Below are 17,247 nucleotides of genomic sequence, written 5' to 3' on the forward strand. Positions count from 1 at the left end.
AATTTAAGATATTCATCGGATCAGATATTCATAATGTTAATATTATTCAGATCAATAATAATTTGTTTGTTGATGCAACAACAAATAGGTTTTTTAAAAATTAATAATATCGCAATCGTTAAAATGCACGGTTAACTTAAATAGTTTATTTAAAATTTGCACATATTGCTAACTATATTTTTATTTATACCAATACAAATAATAAGGAATAAAGATTTCAATAGTTTCTAGTTCCAGTTGAACTAAATTAAATTAATTAAATTTTCTTCAAGCAAAAGAAAGCTTTACTATTCACGAGTAACCTAAGTTATTATTGTTTAAATTGCCCGCACGGGTGATGTGCAACTCGAAAGACTTTTTTAAACTTAGCTCATCCTAAAAAATTTTAAATTTAGATCTTCCCAAAGGAGGATCTTAACTAAGCTCACAACTAACTGGTTTAGATATACAAATCCCTTTTCGATTTTTTAAATGGTGTGAGAACATTTAGTATTAAACTATCCGATACTTATTCCTATAAGAACGTATAAATACTCCGTACAAAAATTTAACAACATGGCACTTCATCTTTACTGTAAAATGTTAAATTTCGTTGTAAATTATCTGTTGATTTAAAGCAATAAGAAGATACGTTTCTATTACAGTATTACATCTATATCTAACTGTAGTGTATATTCAGTGCGTTCCCTTTTATGTTTTGGAACACCTTTTATCGTTGATGATTATTAGGAGAGTTGGAGCAGATGCATTACCATATGACAATACAAAATAATTTCCTCATACGCCTGTATTTCAACTAAATAAACTTTTATTTAATGTATAACACTTAAAAAAATATCGTAGAGTAGTTAAACATGCAAGAAATTTTGCTCGACTTATATTTACAATACATTTGAAATATAAATCACAAACACTTCGTAACACTAATTTATTTATTTACCTCTATAATGTTTTGACGGGATGATTGAATAAGATTTTTTTTTCCTTACAAAAATTTATTCTAATTCATTGAAAGTCATGTGAAATTAATTCACGACAAAGAGAAAATAAAAATAATTTCGCTAGTTTTACATTGGAATGCGAACGACGACTATGATCAGTTAACTTACACTAAAATATTAGGAACTGATTATGACGTTTGAACCATCCGACGTCGTTAAATTATGCATGGGCGTTGTATCGAACAATCTGTATAAATATGTGGGCCCAGAACGTTATCACATCACAAACCACCGAAACTCGAAACAGGCAACAACAACCTTCACTTGGCTGGCTTTTAAGCGTTTAGCTAACAGCCATGGCGTTTGTTGTAAGTCATTTGGAACTAATTTAGAACTACGTTATAAAATTATAAAAATATTTGCAGCATATGCTAAAATTATTTTACTTTTATTCCAGATGAAACTTCTGTTTCTGTCTGCGTTAGCGTATAGTGCTAATGGCGGGATCCTGACTGGAGAACACAGCTCTGATTCCTTCTTATCATCAGCTCTAAATTCTCCATCGGCTAACTTCGGTTCGCCGTCTACTTCTTACGGACCTCCAGCTCCAGCTTTGGATTTAAGTGGACCAGGAGCGAGTGCCGATGGAAGCTTATTAGCAGATGATCACTCTTCAGGCTTGGAGTCTGTTAACAATGGACCTGTTTCGTTCGGTGATCAACCCTTAGCCAGTGGTCCATCTCATGGATTCGGCGACTCTGGAATCAGTGGCCCCGGGCTTAATGGTCCAGGTTTGTCCAACGGAGTGACCTTTGGGAGCGATGCAGGTTTTGGAGGTTCCGCATTAGGAGCTGGACCGATCCAAAGCGGTGCCCCAGTTCTAGGACCGAGCGGAGGTGATGGCGCTTTACTTGATGCTGCCGCATCGGGTCCTGCCTTCGGAAATCCCATTGGCCCAATCCTCGACACCGGACTCGCTGGCCCCGCCAACGGTGCTCTCGGCGCTTCACGCGTACTCGGCACCACCGTTACCGTCGGCCGCCCAGTAGCAGGCGCCAGCAGATACGAATTACAGTCTGTGGTACAAAACGTCGTTCGTCGCATCCCAGTGGAAGTGACCCGCCACATTCAAGTGTCGGTACCACAGCCCGTGCCTGTCCCAGTCCGTCAGGAAGTCAGGGTGCCAGTGCCTCAGCCCTACCCGGTTCACGTTGACGTCGTAAAACATGTCCCTTACCCTGTCTATAAAACTAAGCACGTCGAGGTGGAAAGACCAGTGCCTGTCGAGGTGGTGAAGCATGTGCCATTCGAAGTCATTAGGAAGGTACCGATCCCAGTGGAAAGGCCTTACGAGGTTATCAAGAAAGTTCACGTCCCCGTGGAGAAGCACGTGGAGGTACCAGTGCCAGTATGGAAGCCTTACCCCATCCACATCATCAAGCACGTCACCCACTACAAAAAGAAGAGCTGCTGCTGGTGAATAAAATATGAAAAAAACTGTCATGATCCTACCAAATAGTCAATACAATTGTAAATATTGATAGTCATTAGCTGTAATAATAAACTGTGTATATTTTTCTAAGATTTTTATATCAAAACAGTCTTTTTTTTACTTACCTTCTTTTATGACACTCATCTTCGTTGTCGTCTTATTATTTTTAAAATTGGTTTTTCTTTTATTCTCATACGAAGTGGCTAGATGATTTATTTGTTATGATAGGAAAAGCTATAATAGAAGAACAAAAGAGTACCGCAGGACCAATATGTCTACATCATCATCTAAAAATCTCATAAATAAAATATATGGTTGTTTATTTATTCATCTCATTAAATATTTTGCAGACTAGTGTAATTAAAATTTTCCTATTTATTTAGAAATGACGAAACTGTGAAACTGTTTTGGAAAACAGTTTGAATTTTTTTTAATAATTATGAAACGAACACGTAACAAAGTCTGTATGTAGATTAAGAAAAAGAAATATATTACGATTAAAATCAATTTGACTATTTTTTATTTTACTTTAAGATCTCCCTATTTAAAGGTAGAAATAAAGAGACCGTTCAACCGTAAGCTTCCGAAACCTTTAGGAGCAGATAACATAGTATATAGCCATTATTTTTTCACAAAGAATTTGTTATTAAACAGGTGTTTCAGCCGAGAAAACTTCGCATGCCCTTAACCTGTCGGCAAGTTATTCTGGGACGTCACCTATAAACGCTACTAAACACTATTGGAACATAGACTGAAGAGGAAATTGATATAAAATATATCTTAATGCACTTTTCCATATTATAAAGTCATAGCTCGGAAATATATAAACATGTTTTTTTTTTAATAATCTTTGCACCGAAATTACAATTTAATTAAATATATATACTTTCCATCAAAACAAAGTAGTGGGTACAGTTTGAAAATTGCACTATCTTCTAAAATTCTAAACTATTTGGCGTGTCTTGAAATAAAACCCATTTTCTAGAAAATTTCTTACTTTAGAGGTATAACTTATTGTTCTTTACAAAGGTCTTGATCACGAAAAAGCAGGAAAACATAAAATTAATTCGAAAATCGGGTTAAAACGACTAATTCTTGGTTATTATCTCTTTTCTGAGTAGAGATATAATTATTAATTGTCACTTAAAAGAAACTTCTATAAAACTCAAAGTATAATAATTTGAAGGACATAAGATTTTAAAAGAGTACTTTGTTTTGATGGAAAGTTTTAATTATTTTTATATAATTTAAAAAGAAGTATAATTTAGATCTAGAATCTAGAATATCAATTGTAATCTCAGACACAATTGCTCTGTTGATTTGCGACATTAATTAAGCTTTAATTTCAAACGTTTCAAAGTTTTCAATCCATCGCAAAGATGCAGAGATGTTTTATAAGTGTTCCTAGGTTAAAGATTGTAACTACTTAAAATTCAAACATATCAAATGATTGTTGCAGACAGTAAAAAAACTGGACTGCGGCCACCTGTCTATTACATTTTGTAGTTTTTATATCGATAGAATCCGTAGCAGAAGTATAGCTGCTGCAAGAATGGCCCGCTCGACCGCCCCTTTCGTTGATGTATACTGGAGTTTTTAATATGCTTCCCTTGCAACCTTTTACCGAAAAGGAGAGGATTTGATGAAGGCGGGGATCGAAAGAAGGACAATATCCTTTTCTGTAGTTCTTATCCTCTATTCATTAAACATAAGTAACGCTTTTGCAATTTTTTAAATTATTATTTATCAGATGTGTATGGACAGCGGTAACTTCGCTGAAGTGATTTAGCGATACCAAGTTACTTAGCATTTTTGCTGGTCTTACACCTTCTGGTGTGAAACAAATAATAATAATAATAGTACCTTTGAGGTTGATTAAAATACAACGGTTAAAAATCACAGTATAAATACGATTGAAAAAAGTTAAGCTTATTATTATATTAGCCAAAGTAGGCACTAGGCACTTATAGGTATTAGCGTACAAGTTTAAAAATAAAATTTAGTACAATTAGACAAAAATGGTACCTTCGTCTTGGTAATCGAATAATTCGTTATTCAGACTTACCGTACCAATGACGTCAAAAACATTCCCTGTAAATAAGATATAATTTGATATATTTTATATCAGCGATTTTCTATATCAAATGTATATTCATTACTGACATAATAATTAAAACAAAAAAGATAACGTAATTTCTAATATGTTTTTGGGAGGGTTACAAAACAAAGAATATTTCATGGATCTCAAAAGAATATAGCAACTGCCATCTATAAAATGTTATAAACTTTATAACTTAATTCATATCGTCAGATTACTATCGTTGTTGGCAGCATTAGCATTGTTTAGTGTTTAAATAACAGATGGCGCTGTATACATACTAATATTATGATGAGGAAATATTTGTGTTCTTATTTGAATAAATTCAAAGACTGTTGAACCGGTTTCAATATTTTTTTTGCGACTAGAAAGCCATATTATCATTGAGTGCAATAGGCTTTAAACTAAGGTTTAGTAAACACGAATAAACAGCGTTATTCTGACTAAAATTTGACTTTGTTTCTTAGGTAGGCTAAGCCGTTAGTTATATAAAAATAATGTATGCTCTCCTACATTATTCATTTCATAATTTTAGACCTTAAAAAGTGTAAAAAAGTCAGCGGTGTCACATCTTTATGTTTTACGGTTTTAACGCAATTACCACAGTTGCTTGATTTAAAAAAAAAATTGATTAGATTAGAATATATAAAATTGCCTATTACAGTATGTAAATCTCACAAATAATGTAGATAGCTTATCACGATAAGAAGCAATAAGCATAACAAAAAAATCATATCGTGTTTACATTTTTTATATCTTACTAATAACATAAATGCGAATGTTTGGATGAATGGATAGATGTTTTGTATTGATTGGTATCGCCAGAACGGTTACAAAGATCTCGGTGAAATTTGGCATTGATGTAGAACATAGCCTGGAAAAACACATAAGCTGCTAGTTATGTTTCTTCTTGTCTAATTCTACCCGAACGGAGTCGGGAGCGATATGTAGTAGTCCAAATATGACAGAAAAGAGATCAGATGTGTATTGATTGCCACCTGGACGAAGCCGGGGCTAATCGCTTGTTATTTACCAAAGTTTTATTTATTCATATAAAAAAAAAATTACAAAAAGTGAAAAACTCTTGAAATATTTAATGAATTATGTATCTTTCTTATAAACACATACTTAAATAAACATTGAGTTTACTGTGGTACTTGCTGTGGGATTCTGAGACCACCACCCGATAGTTTGATTGTGTGCTTAATCAGTATGAGCATGTAAAGAAGTTGCGCGATTTTTTTAGTTGGCCTACTTTGCGATTTTATTCATGTGTTGCGTACCTTGGTACGGTGTAGACCTTAAAATAATAATTGTGTAGAGATTAAAATAATAATTGAAGAAGAAAAAGCTATTACTATCGTAAGGTTATGAAATTAAAAATTAAACTAGGGTTCCTTAATAATCGTTCATCATTATTTAATTTAATATACTAGTAGATACGTACTACGAATATATAGGGTAACAGTTAACAGACTTTATGTGCAGCGAACATTGATATAAACAGAAACCAATAACAACTTTGTAAAACATGTTGTTTGGTTGTATTGGTAAATTAACACGCTAATATTCAAATCACAATTTTATTTTTATTTATTACTATCTTACTAATATTATAAATGCGAATAGCTACAGCTAGTATAATTACATTTTAATTTATTCATATATTTATATACCCAAATATTTTAATATTAACTTAGGTGACCGCTCTCTTCAAAAATCGAAGAGTAACTAAAAATATTTCAAAACAGTCGCGCGATTGTTTGTCTGTATCGCACGGTGCGGTACACTAGACAAGTGCGGTCCGCATCCACGACCAACTCGACTATTTAATCTTTCCAGTGTGCCCGATCCGATCAAACAATCGGGCGAAAAAAGTCTCTAATCACATATTGTTATCTCCATTTTGTTAAAGATAATAACAGGGATGACGATATTTCTTATACAATGATTTTGGTCTTAGAAACCCATGGTCAATGAGTTTATTTAAATTTCAAATTTGGTAAAAAAAAACTTTTACAAGATTTCACTAAACTCAAAAAAAAAAAACACTGGTCGTTTTTCTATTACACACTGTTATTACATTCGCATTACACAATCGCACGTCAAAGAAATTTAAGTTCCTTTAAGAAACTATTAATAATAATTAAAGTTAAAATATCTAATGTTACTTTTATTACACAATGTCTATTAATCTATGTATTCGTTTATTAAAAAAATACATTTTCAATTTAAACTTATTCAAATAATAACGTGTTTTCCAATGTCTTCCAGATCAGCAACAAAGAAGCTGAAATGCGTAGGAAGGAATTGTGCCAATATTGCGAAGAAAAAAAAACCGTTAGCCAGTCAAAAATGTATACATTCCATATACATCAATTCCTTTTTTAAGAAAATTATTATATTTTTGAGACGAGTAGTCTCAACCGACATCTCTGAATACTAGTCCCATATGCTAATTTTGGTCAGTTTATAAAGAAATATCTAGGCGTTTTTTTAACACCTTAGCTGCGGCAAGTAAAATCTTAAACCTTCGTCTGGTGCGGCGGCGGGCCAAAGTGTGCCCCCAATGATTTTTCCGCCAGTGCGTGGCAGGCGTTTCTCGACCCACCAGCATAAGGTTAGATTAAATCGCTATAACTTTGCGAAAACATAATATAGGTGTGTACTTTTTGGACTGTTAGAAAAACCTTGAACCCACCTTCTTTAGAGTTGATTCGCCCCGGGATCTGCCAAACAGGAAATGAGAAATGAACCAGGGAAAGTGGCGGGTCGATATCGACCAGCACCGCACTAGAAAGTATTTTTAGTAGTGATGGAAAGACAAAAATAAGGAGATATCGAAAATAAAATAGAATTGTAGAAAAGAAATGAAAAATAGTTTATTTAATTATTTATTTATGCTTGTCTTTAAAACATTTCGCACAAAGATTTTGTGTGCACATCCTATTTTTTTTTCTTGAAGGAAAATATCTATTTTTTTCTTGAAGGAAAATATCTATTTTTTTTTTCTTGAAGGAAAATATTTCCTCACTGCTGTCACTATCACTTTTATCTGCCTCGCGAATTAGTTTATTTTCCAAAATTTGTATTTTTCTTTTGTTTCCTGCCATCGTGCGTCGTTAATTTTACGAAAAGAAAAAACGCGACGTACAGTTCAGTGAGATGGCTCAACACTAACTAGCGAAGCGGGGCGCTCCGTGCGGTATCGGGTCGCCAACCGCCTGTTGGGACGGCGGGCCGCGATAGACCCCTGCCGCACCGAGTTGATATTTTTCACCGTCAGTGCGTGGTAGGCCGATAAAGGCCTGCCGTGATTTTTTATGAGAAAATCGTTCCGCACCAGTGAGAGGGGCATAGTTTTCTTCGTCCGCACCAGCTGAAATTCCGCGGCAGGTCGATCTAGGCCTGATCCGCAGTGAACGTGTTAACGTTTATTTTCACTTTTACAAAATATCACCCATAAATATTTGAAATTAAATTTATGTGTCTACATCTAAAAACATTCAGCCCATCGAAATGTTAATAGGCATTTTAATATTTCCGAATACATTTTTTGACCACATTTTTGAGTTTATTAATTGGCAACTTTATTAAAAATTCAGAAGATAAAACTTTCTTTATACTTTGCAAGGTTTTTTGGAATACAAGTTTTTTTTACAAGTATTTCATGAAAAAATCATGATCCCACCAGATAATTGATGATGTTAGCCACAGATTGTACGTTCTAGTTTGGCAAGTTTTAATAGCAGTAGATCAAAATGGGTCTGTCCCACCGTTGAAATACCTATCAGAAGACAGGTGTGAAGTACAACAGAAGTGTATTTTAAGATTCTACTGATGATTGAAGGATCTGCTTGCTCGTTAACCTTTTGCTACACTTATAAAAATTGCAGTTGCTACTGTATCCACGCGAAATTTAAAAAAATCTACTAATAAATATGGAGATAGGGGATAATATAGGTTCCCAAATCGTGTAAACCATATTTTGTAAAACTTAAGATACTTACATTGACCGGCATATATATCTTTGAGGCCAGTAAATTTGTTAAAAATAATTTTCATTTATATTCACCCATGAAAACAATTAAACGTAACAATAGATATAGAAACAAACTTAATATTCCTTTTTCAACAATGACTCTAGTGACAACCTCACCACATACAATGTTAATTAAAGTTTATAACCATTTACCTAACTACATAAAAGATATACCAAAGACTATTAAATTTATAAAAGAACTCAAAAAATTTCTCATACAAAAAAGTTATTATAGCCTGAGCGAATTCTTTAATGATAAAATGTCAAATTAAAATTTATAAAAAAGAGAATAGGGAAATCGTTAAAATTAAAATATACTGATTGAAAATATTTTAAAAGAATGTTAAATTTATATTTTTGTAAAATAATATTAGCAGAAATAAAATGTTATTTAAGTATTGTATAATTAGCTTCGTGTTAACCTTCTCTATAGATTGTGAAATTACTATTTATGTAAACTGGAAAATGTTTAAAAGAATTTAATTAATATTGTAAAACACTCTGGTACCTACATATGCAACTGTATATTGCTATGCCCTTACAGGGTGTTACATGTAAGTTCTAAACAAGAAATACTGTAACATGCAATAAAGGAATAAATAAATAAATAAATAAACAAATCTAAAAGAATTTTTCAAACCGATTCCCAACCGAGTAAGGGCACCGGTCACTTCGTTATTTTGGCGAAATTATGTGGCCACTTTTTAGTTTGCAACCTTTCATCTTATTATTAATATAAATGCGAATATTTAGATGTATGGATGGATGGATCGATGGATGGACGGATGGATGGATGGATGGATGTTTTTTAGAAGATATCTCCAGAACAGCTGCATAGGTCTTACTGAAATTTGACATAGATGTAGACCATAGCCTGGAAGTACAAAACTTTTTTAATTTCGCACGGATGGAATCGATTACGATATAAAATAAAAAAATGTGTTTTCATTCGCATTGAATATTCATATAATTTGTTTTTACGACTTGAAGGATTATATTCGCATAAACTACAAAGTAACTGGACTAAGATCTTGTATTTCTGAAACGTGTAACATCTCATAAATGTTTATGCAAATTTATCCCCACAAAAAATTAACTTTTAAAAAATTGCATAAATTGCTTTTTTGTTCGGTTTCGTAATAGTCAAATAACTTCTGTATTTGTTAGGGCGCAATGAAAATTGATGATATCTATAAAAATTGCTTGTTTAATGCTAAAATATACAAGCAATTATTTATGGCACGTACCATTTGAACGCGGATGCAGAAGAAATTCTGATAGTGTATTATGTAAATATTCTGTAGACTTTATATGTTTAGATAAAAGCAAAGACAATTGAGATGATAACTACATATTATTTGAATCTCTTTGGATAAAAGCTTTCTTTGCTTTATTTTGAAGAATTAATAAATAATGTTCAATCGCACGAGTATCAGTATGCAATACTTTCAAAAATATATTAGTTACGCAATGTTTTCGACAGACACATTTTGAATTTTGAATTTCATCAGAATTTAAAAATGTGGGTTAGTATAAAGCATTTGAACGGAGTGCCTAAATTTTTTAATGTATTCTACCGCAAGCCAATGACATCTTTAATTTTGTAATAATCAAAAATTTTCCATGGTTTGAGGTCATGGGTTCAAGGGCTACCAAATAACGGGGACAAACGTAACAGTTTCGTGCCCTTTTTTATGAAAATGTGCAACGAACTGCCGCGGCTCCGTCCGCTCGGGATGTTTTCTTCCATGTTGTGTTCTACATCTATGCCATCCGTTAAGCTCTGGAAATACGTAATAACAAACATCCATCCATCCATCTAAATAGTAAAAAGTAAGATGGAGTACTAAGTACTTATTTCCCTATTTAAATACCAAACACATCGATAATACTTATTGTAGTAGTTATTTGTAATACTTAAATAGTTTAAATTCACGACATCGAGTACGAAAAATAAGCTAATCTCAAGAATATGCATTTTGATTGTTTGGTGAATTCCAAATCATTCAAACTGAGCTGAAAACAAATATTGATTTTATGGAAGCCGTAATAAAATACACTATTATAAGTCCCTAACATGAATTTAACAACAGGCTTTAAGACAATTTAAGTAAACTCATCTTACAAAGTTTCGGTTGTACGGTTGTGTACGAATGTTTTGATTTATTTAACGCGACAACATTATTTTCTATGGTGATAAGTACAAAAATAGTTAGATATAAAGCTCACTACAAACCTTCAGTATTAACTGAACACTTTAAATGTACATGTACGAATTTATTGAATCGCAGACTATGCAGTTAAATCGGACATGTACATTACATAATCCGAGAGTACAGTTAAAATTGTGCAGTTACAGCTGAAAGTTTCAAAAAAAAAATACAGATAAGATCTAGTTTCATCATCATCTCCTTGGCCTTATCCCACTTACGTAGGGTCGGCACACAAGGTTTTATGAACCTTAAAGTTTTGGCTTAAGTTTTTACGGCCGGCCGCCTGCCTGTCGCCAACCCTACTTGGGAGGAATTTTTTAAAATTAAATATAGCGTAATAGCTAAATAATATAAAAATTATTAGATAAGATCTAGTTTATCACTAAGAATTTTAAAAATCAAAAATACTTACACTTTCACTACCGTATTTCTCTGATGAAGTTATGTGGAATGGCAGATGGAAGTGTTATCTTACTATCTTACTTATCTTTCTAATATTAGGTCCTTACATATGAAATTGGCGTTTTTCGTACTGGCATCTTTAATCACGAATTTCTCCTCTTTGGTAAGGAATTCCAAAATCAAATTTGTACAGCTATAGACTCATGTATTTGTGGTTCGATGACCGTCATTCATTTGTTTTTTTTCTTCTGTTTTTTTCTGTTTGCGTCACTCATTTTACAAAATGGAAAACTTAAAATATCGCATTATTTACGAGTACGAGTTCCGCCGTGGCACTAGTGCTGCGGAAACGACTCGAAGGGTGAATGATGTGTATGGCGGTCGTGTTGCAAAAGAAAACACAGTTCGTTTTTGGTTCCAACGTTTTCGTTCTGGAAATTTCGATCTGCAGAACAAGCCCCGTGGACGGCCTGAGACTCAAGTTGATAATGAAGAGTTGAAGGCTATTGTGGAAGCGGATCCATCGCAAACCACGTCCGAGTTAGCTGTAGGCTGCGATGTTAGTGATAAAACTGTTTTAATTCACTTGAAGCAAATTGGGAAGATTAAAAAGCTTGAAAGGTGGGTACCTCACGAATTGACTGAAGCAAACCTGCAAACGCGCGTCGACTGTTGCGTTACATTACTAAACCGGCACAATAATGAAGGTATTTTAAACCGAATCATTACCTGTGATGAAAAATGGGTTCTTTACGATAATCGGAAGCGCTCAGCGCAATGGTTGGATCCTGGCCAGCCAGCCAAATCCTGCCCCAAGCGAAAATTAACCCCAAAAAAGTTACTTGTAAGCGTTTGGTGGACTAGTGCCGGTATTGTTCATTACAGTTTTCTCAAATCTGGCCAGACTATTACGGCTGATGTCTATTGTCAGCAATTGCAAACCATGATGGAAAAGCTAGCGGCTAAACAACCTAGGCTGGTCAATCGCTCCACGCCACTGGTGCTTCACGACAACGCTAGACCACACACTGCGCAACAGACGGCTAGTAAATTAGAAGAGCTTCAATTGGAAAGTCTAAGACATCCTCCGTACTCCCCGGACCTTGCTCCAACAGATTACCACTTTTTTCGAAATTTGGATAACTTCTTGCAAGGGAAAAAATTCAACTCCGATGGGGCAGTCCAAATCGCCTTCAAAGATTTTATTGATTCCCGTCCGACTGGTTTTTTTAGTAAAGGGATCAATGAACTACCTATGAGATGGCAAAAGTGCATAGAAAATAATGGTTCATACTTTGATTAATTAAATATATTATATTAAAAAATATTCGACTTTTTGTTCCTCCCATACAAAACGCCAATTTCATATGTAAAGACCTATTATTATAATTATATATAATTATTATTATATATATAATTTATTATTATCATATTTTTTATATTTTAAATTTATTATTATATATAATTGCGAATATTTGGATGGATGTTTGGATGCATAATAGACTCTAGGTATCTCCAGAACGGACAAACGAATTTCGATGAAATTTTGTAGATGTAGAACACAGTGTGGAACAACACATAGGTTAACTATGATCTCGGATATGTATACGGTTCCCTTGGGATACGTTTGATTCACATTTTCAGTCCATAACTCTGCTATGGTTCGACATATCTTTTATTGAAATATGGCACAGGTATGGAACATAGTCGCAAATAACACGTAGTACCACTATTCATCCTATTTTTTTAAAATTCAGTGTGGAAGAAATCGCGGGCTAAAGCTATTTATTGATGAAGAACACACGTTTACATGGGAAAATTTATTCTTGAAAGACCATATAAATACTTGACACATGTCAGACGTACACTCTTATAAAACTTAAACAGCCAGTGCACATCTCAGCGTCTAAGCAGATTATACTACTCCAACACGCCCCCTTTAATCTGCATTATCTACGAGCCCTAAACCTTTTACACAAAGTAAATGTTTGGATATAGCTATCATTAAATCGGTTGACAGATGCCTTAAGGTTATATATTTTTCCTTCATAACACTACGTACAGGACGTACACTACGTTTAGGAAATTCAGCCAAACAAATCGCACCTCTACTGTCAACATGCATCACCACTTTAGCAAGTTCATCCAAACCTACTTCAGCTATTCAAATATATACTCTCTTTCATATATATTCTGCCAGGCTCGTATTCAGCTTTCTCATGCATTCAGATTTCATCGACGATGTAGCTACTGATTTCTGTTTCTTTAACATTATATAACTTCTTAGGCCTTCCACGTTGACCTCTTTGTATTTTCGGTCTTCCAGGCATTCTTTTTAAAATAATCTCATTTGTTCCACCAGTTGCATTTTCACTTGCATCGCCATTATCATTGTTATCATTTATGTTATTTTCATGTACAATTTCAATATCATCACATATCGTATCTTTATCAAATACCATGTCAATAATCAATTCATTATTTGATTTCTTATCATTTTCGATAATCTTATTTCCATCTACATTGCTTTCTTTACTTCCGCAAATTTCATTGATTTTGGTAATATGATTTTCTTGGAATTTCACGTCTCGTGCAATAACCACTTTATGTTCATCTGGTATCCAAATTCGATATCCTTTAGAAGTTCGTGGGTATCCCACCATTATGCCTTCTCGAACACGTGCGACAAACTTATCTTTATTAGGCGTCTTGTCTAAAATAAAACATTTAGAACCAAAACATCGCATGTACTCAATATTAGCTGGTTCTCCATACCACTTGTTATACGGCGTGTCACCATTAAAAGTATTCGTCGGACAGCGATTTCTAATATGGCAGGCCGTTGCCACAGCTTCAGCCCAAAAACAACTAGACAGTCCCGAAGATAACAACATGCATCTCGCCATCTCTGTGAGAGTACGATTCATACGCTCACTTACAGAATTCATTTGAGGTGTATGTGCTACCGTCAAACGACGTTGAATTCCTTCTGTCCTTAGAAAATTGTCGAATACTTTGTTGCAGTATTCGCCACCGTTGTCAGACTGAAGAGCTTTAATTTTCATACCAGACTGTTTTTCAACAAAAGTTTTATACGTTTTAAACGCGTTCAATACTTCACTTTTCTTACTGAGCAAGTACACTTCACACCAACGTGTACTGTCATCTATAAAAGTAACGAAGTACTTTGCTCCACCTAGAGATTCGGTTCTCATTGGTCCAACCACGTCCGAATGGACAATCATTAATTTAGTATTACATGGGCCTCTTGTCTTCAAGAACGGTAGTGTAGTCATTTTTCCCTTCGTACATGTTTCACAGTCATATAAAACATTCATATCCTCTGTCTTAACATCAAGTCCGTAAGTATTCAGTAATTTCATAAGATCTCGTGCATTTAAATGACCCATACGCTCATGCCACAAACGTACATCCACATTCATAGCAACTAACGCGTCATTCATTCTATTTTTCACTTCTCTCACTCTGTATAAGTTACCCACACGATCAGCTGTCATTTTGACAATGCCCTTGTTGTCAGTGACATAAGCAACATCACGTTTAAAAAGAACATTATGACCATTTTCAGTAATTTTCGCAATTGAAATTAAATTACTTCTTAAATTGGGAACGTACAAAGTATCGCGAAGCAGAATTTGACGTTTGTCTCGATCATTTGAAGCTACGAAATTAATATCACCCTTACCTTTGACATCTGTCGACAGATTACTAGCTAAGTTTAATTTTGCAGTATACGGAAAAACCCCTTTAACAAAAATTTCAGGATCTTTGCAGAGATGAGATGTGCACCCACTATCTAAAATAAAAGAATTGCTTATTAAATTATTTGGTAAACCATTACAATTAAACGTTTCATAATTGTTTTGTTCTTCAGTTACACATCCTATCTCACAATTTTTCTTCTTTATTTTACAATCACTAGCTTTGTGACCATAATTATGACATTTATAACATTTGTACTTGAATGTACCACCGGAATTAGATACGGTATTGACGTTCTTGAATGACTTATGTCTCGTCCCATTTCTCTTAGCATACATAGCTCCTTGTATTTCAATAGAATTATTACTCTGTCGCCTCGAGCTATCCTCTTCTAAAATTTTTATTTTTAATATATCCACCGTAGGTAAATCGTCGCGGGATTCCATTGCGCATCTAAAGTTGTCATAACTTGCTGGTAAACTATATAACAATAATATTGATAACAAATCTCGATGTATTTCGACTCCAATATCATTCAGTTTATCTACAGCGTCCATGAATTTTGAAATGTGTTCACGCACATCCTCGCCCTCTTGCATACGATGTAATGTTAACTGTTTCAATAAAATTGCTTTACGTGCAGGTCCTTTCGATGCATATATAGACTCGAGTCTCAACCAAACCTCTCGTGCAGTCATGCACCCTCTTACGTGCTTTAACTCACTCGGACTAATAGACAAAATCAGATCTGCCTTCGCCTTTTCATCTGCAGCTAACCAATCATCTAATAATTTTTCATTACCTGATGTTGAACACGGTCTAACATTTTTCCCACTTACGTATTGCCAACCTTCCGTCTTCGTTAACAATGCTTGAACTTGTATTTTCCACGTTTCATAATTCTCTTTATCCAGTAACTCTATTCGCACTGATTGAGCCGTCATTATGTAAACGTTTTATATTATTTGCCCATAACCTGATAATATTGCGTTTCTGGGCCCATAACCTGATGAAGAACACACGTTTACATGGGAAAATTTATTCTTGAAAGACCATATAAATACTTGACACATGTCAGACGTACACTCTTATAAAACTTAAACAGCCAGTGCACATCTCAGCGTCTAAGCAGATTATACTACTCCAACATTTATCTATATAAATAATAAAATTGTAGTGGCTGTAACTGTATGTAATATCGAAAAAACAAATCGCACACTTGATGTAATTTGCGTTACTTATAATAAAAACCAATTGTTCAAATGTTTGTCTGTCTGTCGACAAGGACAATTAATAATTATTTCGGGTAATCTCTGAGACGCCCTATTTTGACGGCATTTTTTACTGGAAGGTAGTATAGGTGTGCTGGTAGTGGTATAGCGGGTATAACTTAGACTATTTTATTCATACATCAAAACTCAGGTATAACATCAAACCACAAAGTATACATAGAATCTACACCGTAGATGTAAAAAAGACAAAGATAGACAAAACATCCGAACTGACAAAATAAGCTGAATTGGTATCTCGCACAATATGCCTTTGGAATTGAAGAGAGCATGTGTTATTCATCTGTGGAATAAAGTCCCGGGTCCTTTTCTCCTTTCTTTCGCATAAGCACTTAACCTTTCGAAATTCTTCAAGTTTCTACTTACTTTAAGCTGTTTAAATATTCTAGAAAAGTACCAATTCAAAACATTGTAGTGTAGCAAATTAAAAAAGTGTACCTGTAGTGTGATGCTCCATATCAAGAGCCACTATAGGTACACTGGATGGATATCAAGATATGGTTAATCAAGCAACGTAATATATTATTCCTTATACAGTATTACAGTCAAAAGTTTAATATCAATAACTTGTCTTGCAAATCTGAGGTACGCTACTAAAAATTACCGTTGTTTATCATTGCACGCCGATTTAACGTATGTATATTTTAACTAAGATTTTGTTTTACCGAACTAGTTTAATATGTTAGTAGGAATTTTTTCTTTTTAATTCAATTATTATAACGAAATTGCACAGGTATTATTTTACTAGTCCAATTTCGTTAAATAAGTCAGGAGCAAGATTGCAAAATTCTAATAACTTACAGTTGTAGAGCTACGTATGCAAATGATTTATAAAATTTCGAAAAAATCCACTGACCCCGGCTTCGCCTACTGTTACAATTTTCGAAAATTGATATTTATTTCTTTTGAATAGAGTTGTAAATTTTTTTATGTTTTCGAAATCGTCAATCCAGTTCTGGACATTAAAGTACCATATGCATATTTGCATAGATAGTTAAATTAATTCAAAAAAACGTAACCGATGCCAACGCCCTGCCCAAAATTATG

The 17,247-nt window shown here is 33.9% G+C and overlaps 1 protein-coding gene across 1 annotated transcript; it reads left to right on the plus strand.

Moving 5' to 3' along the window:
* The first annotated feature begins 1,231 nt into the window (after positions 1-1,231).
* On the plus strand, positions 1,232-2,539 carry LOC106719931. The gene is made up of 2 exons (XM_014514419.2): positions 1,232-1,309; positions 1,399-2,539. The coding sequence occupies exons 1-2, from the start codon at positions 1,298-1,300 to the stop codon at positions 2,419-2,421; spliced, it is 1,035 nt and encodes a 344-aa protein (XP_014369905.2). The 5' UTR covers positions 1,232-1,297; the 3' UTR covers positions 2,422-2,539.
* Positions 2,540-17,247: the final 14,708 nt, after the last annotated feature.

The sequence above is a fragment of the Papilio machaon genome, chromosome 14, assembly GCF_912999745.1.
Source record: "Papilio machaon chromosome 14, ilPapMach1.1, whole genome shotgun sequence".
Taxonomy (NCBI): domain Eukaryota; kingdom Metazoa; phylum Arthropoda; class Insecta; order Lepidoptera; family Papilionidae; genus Papilio; species Papilio machaon.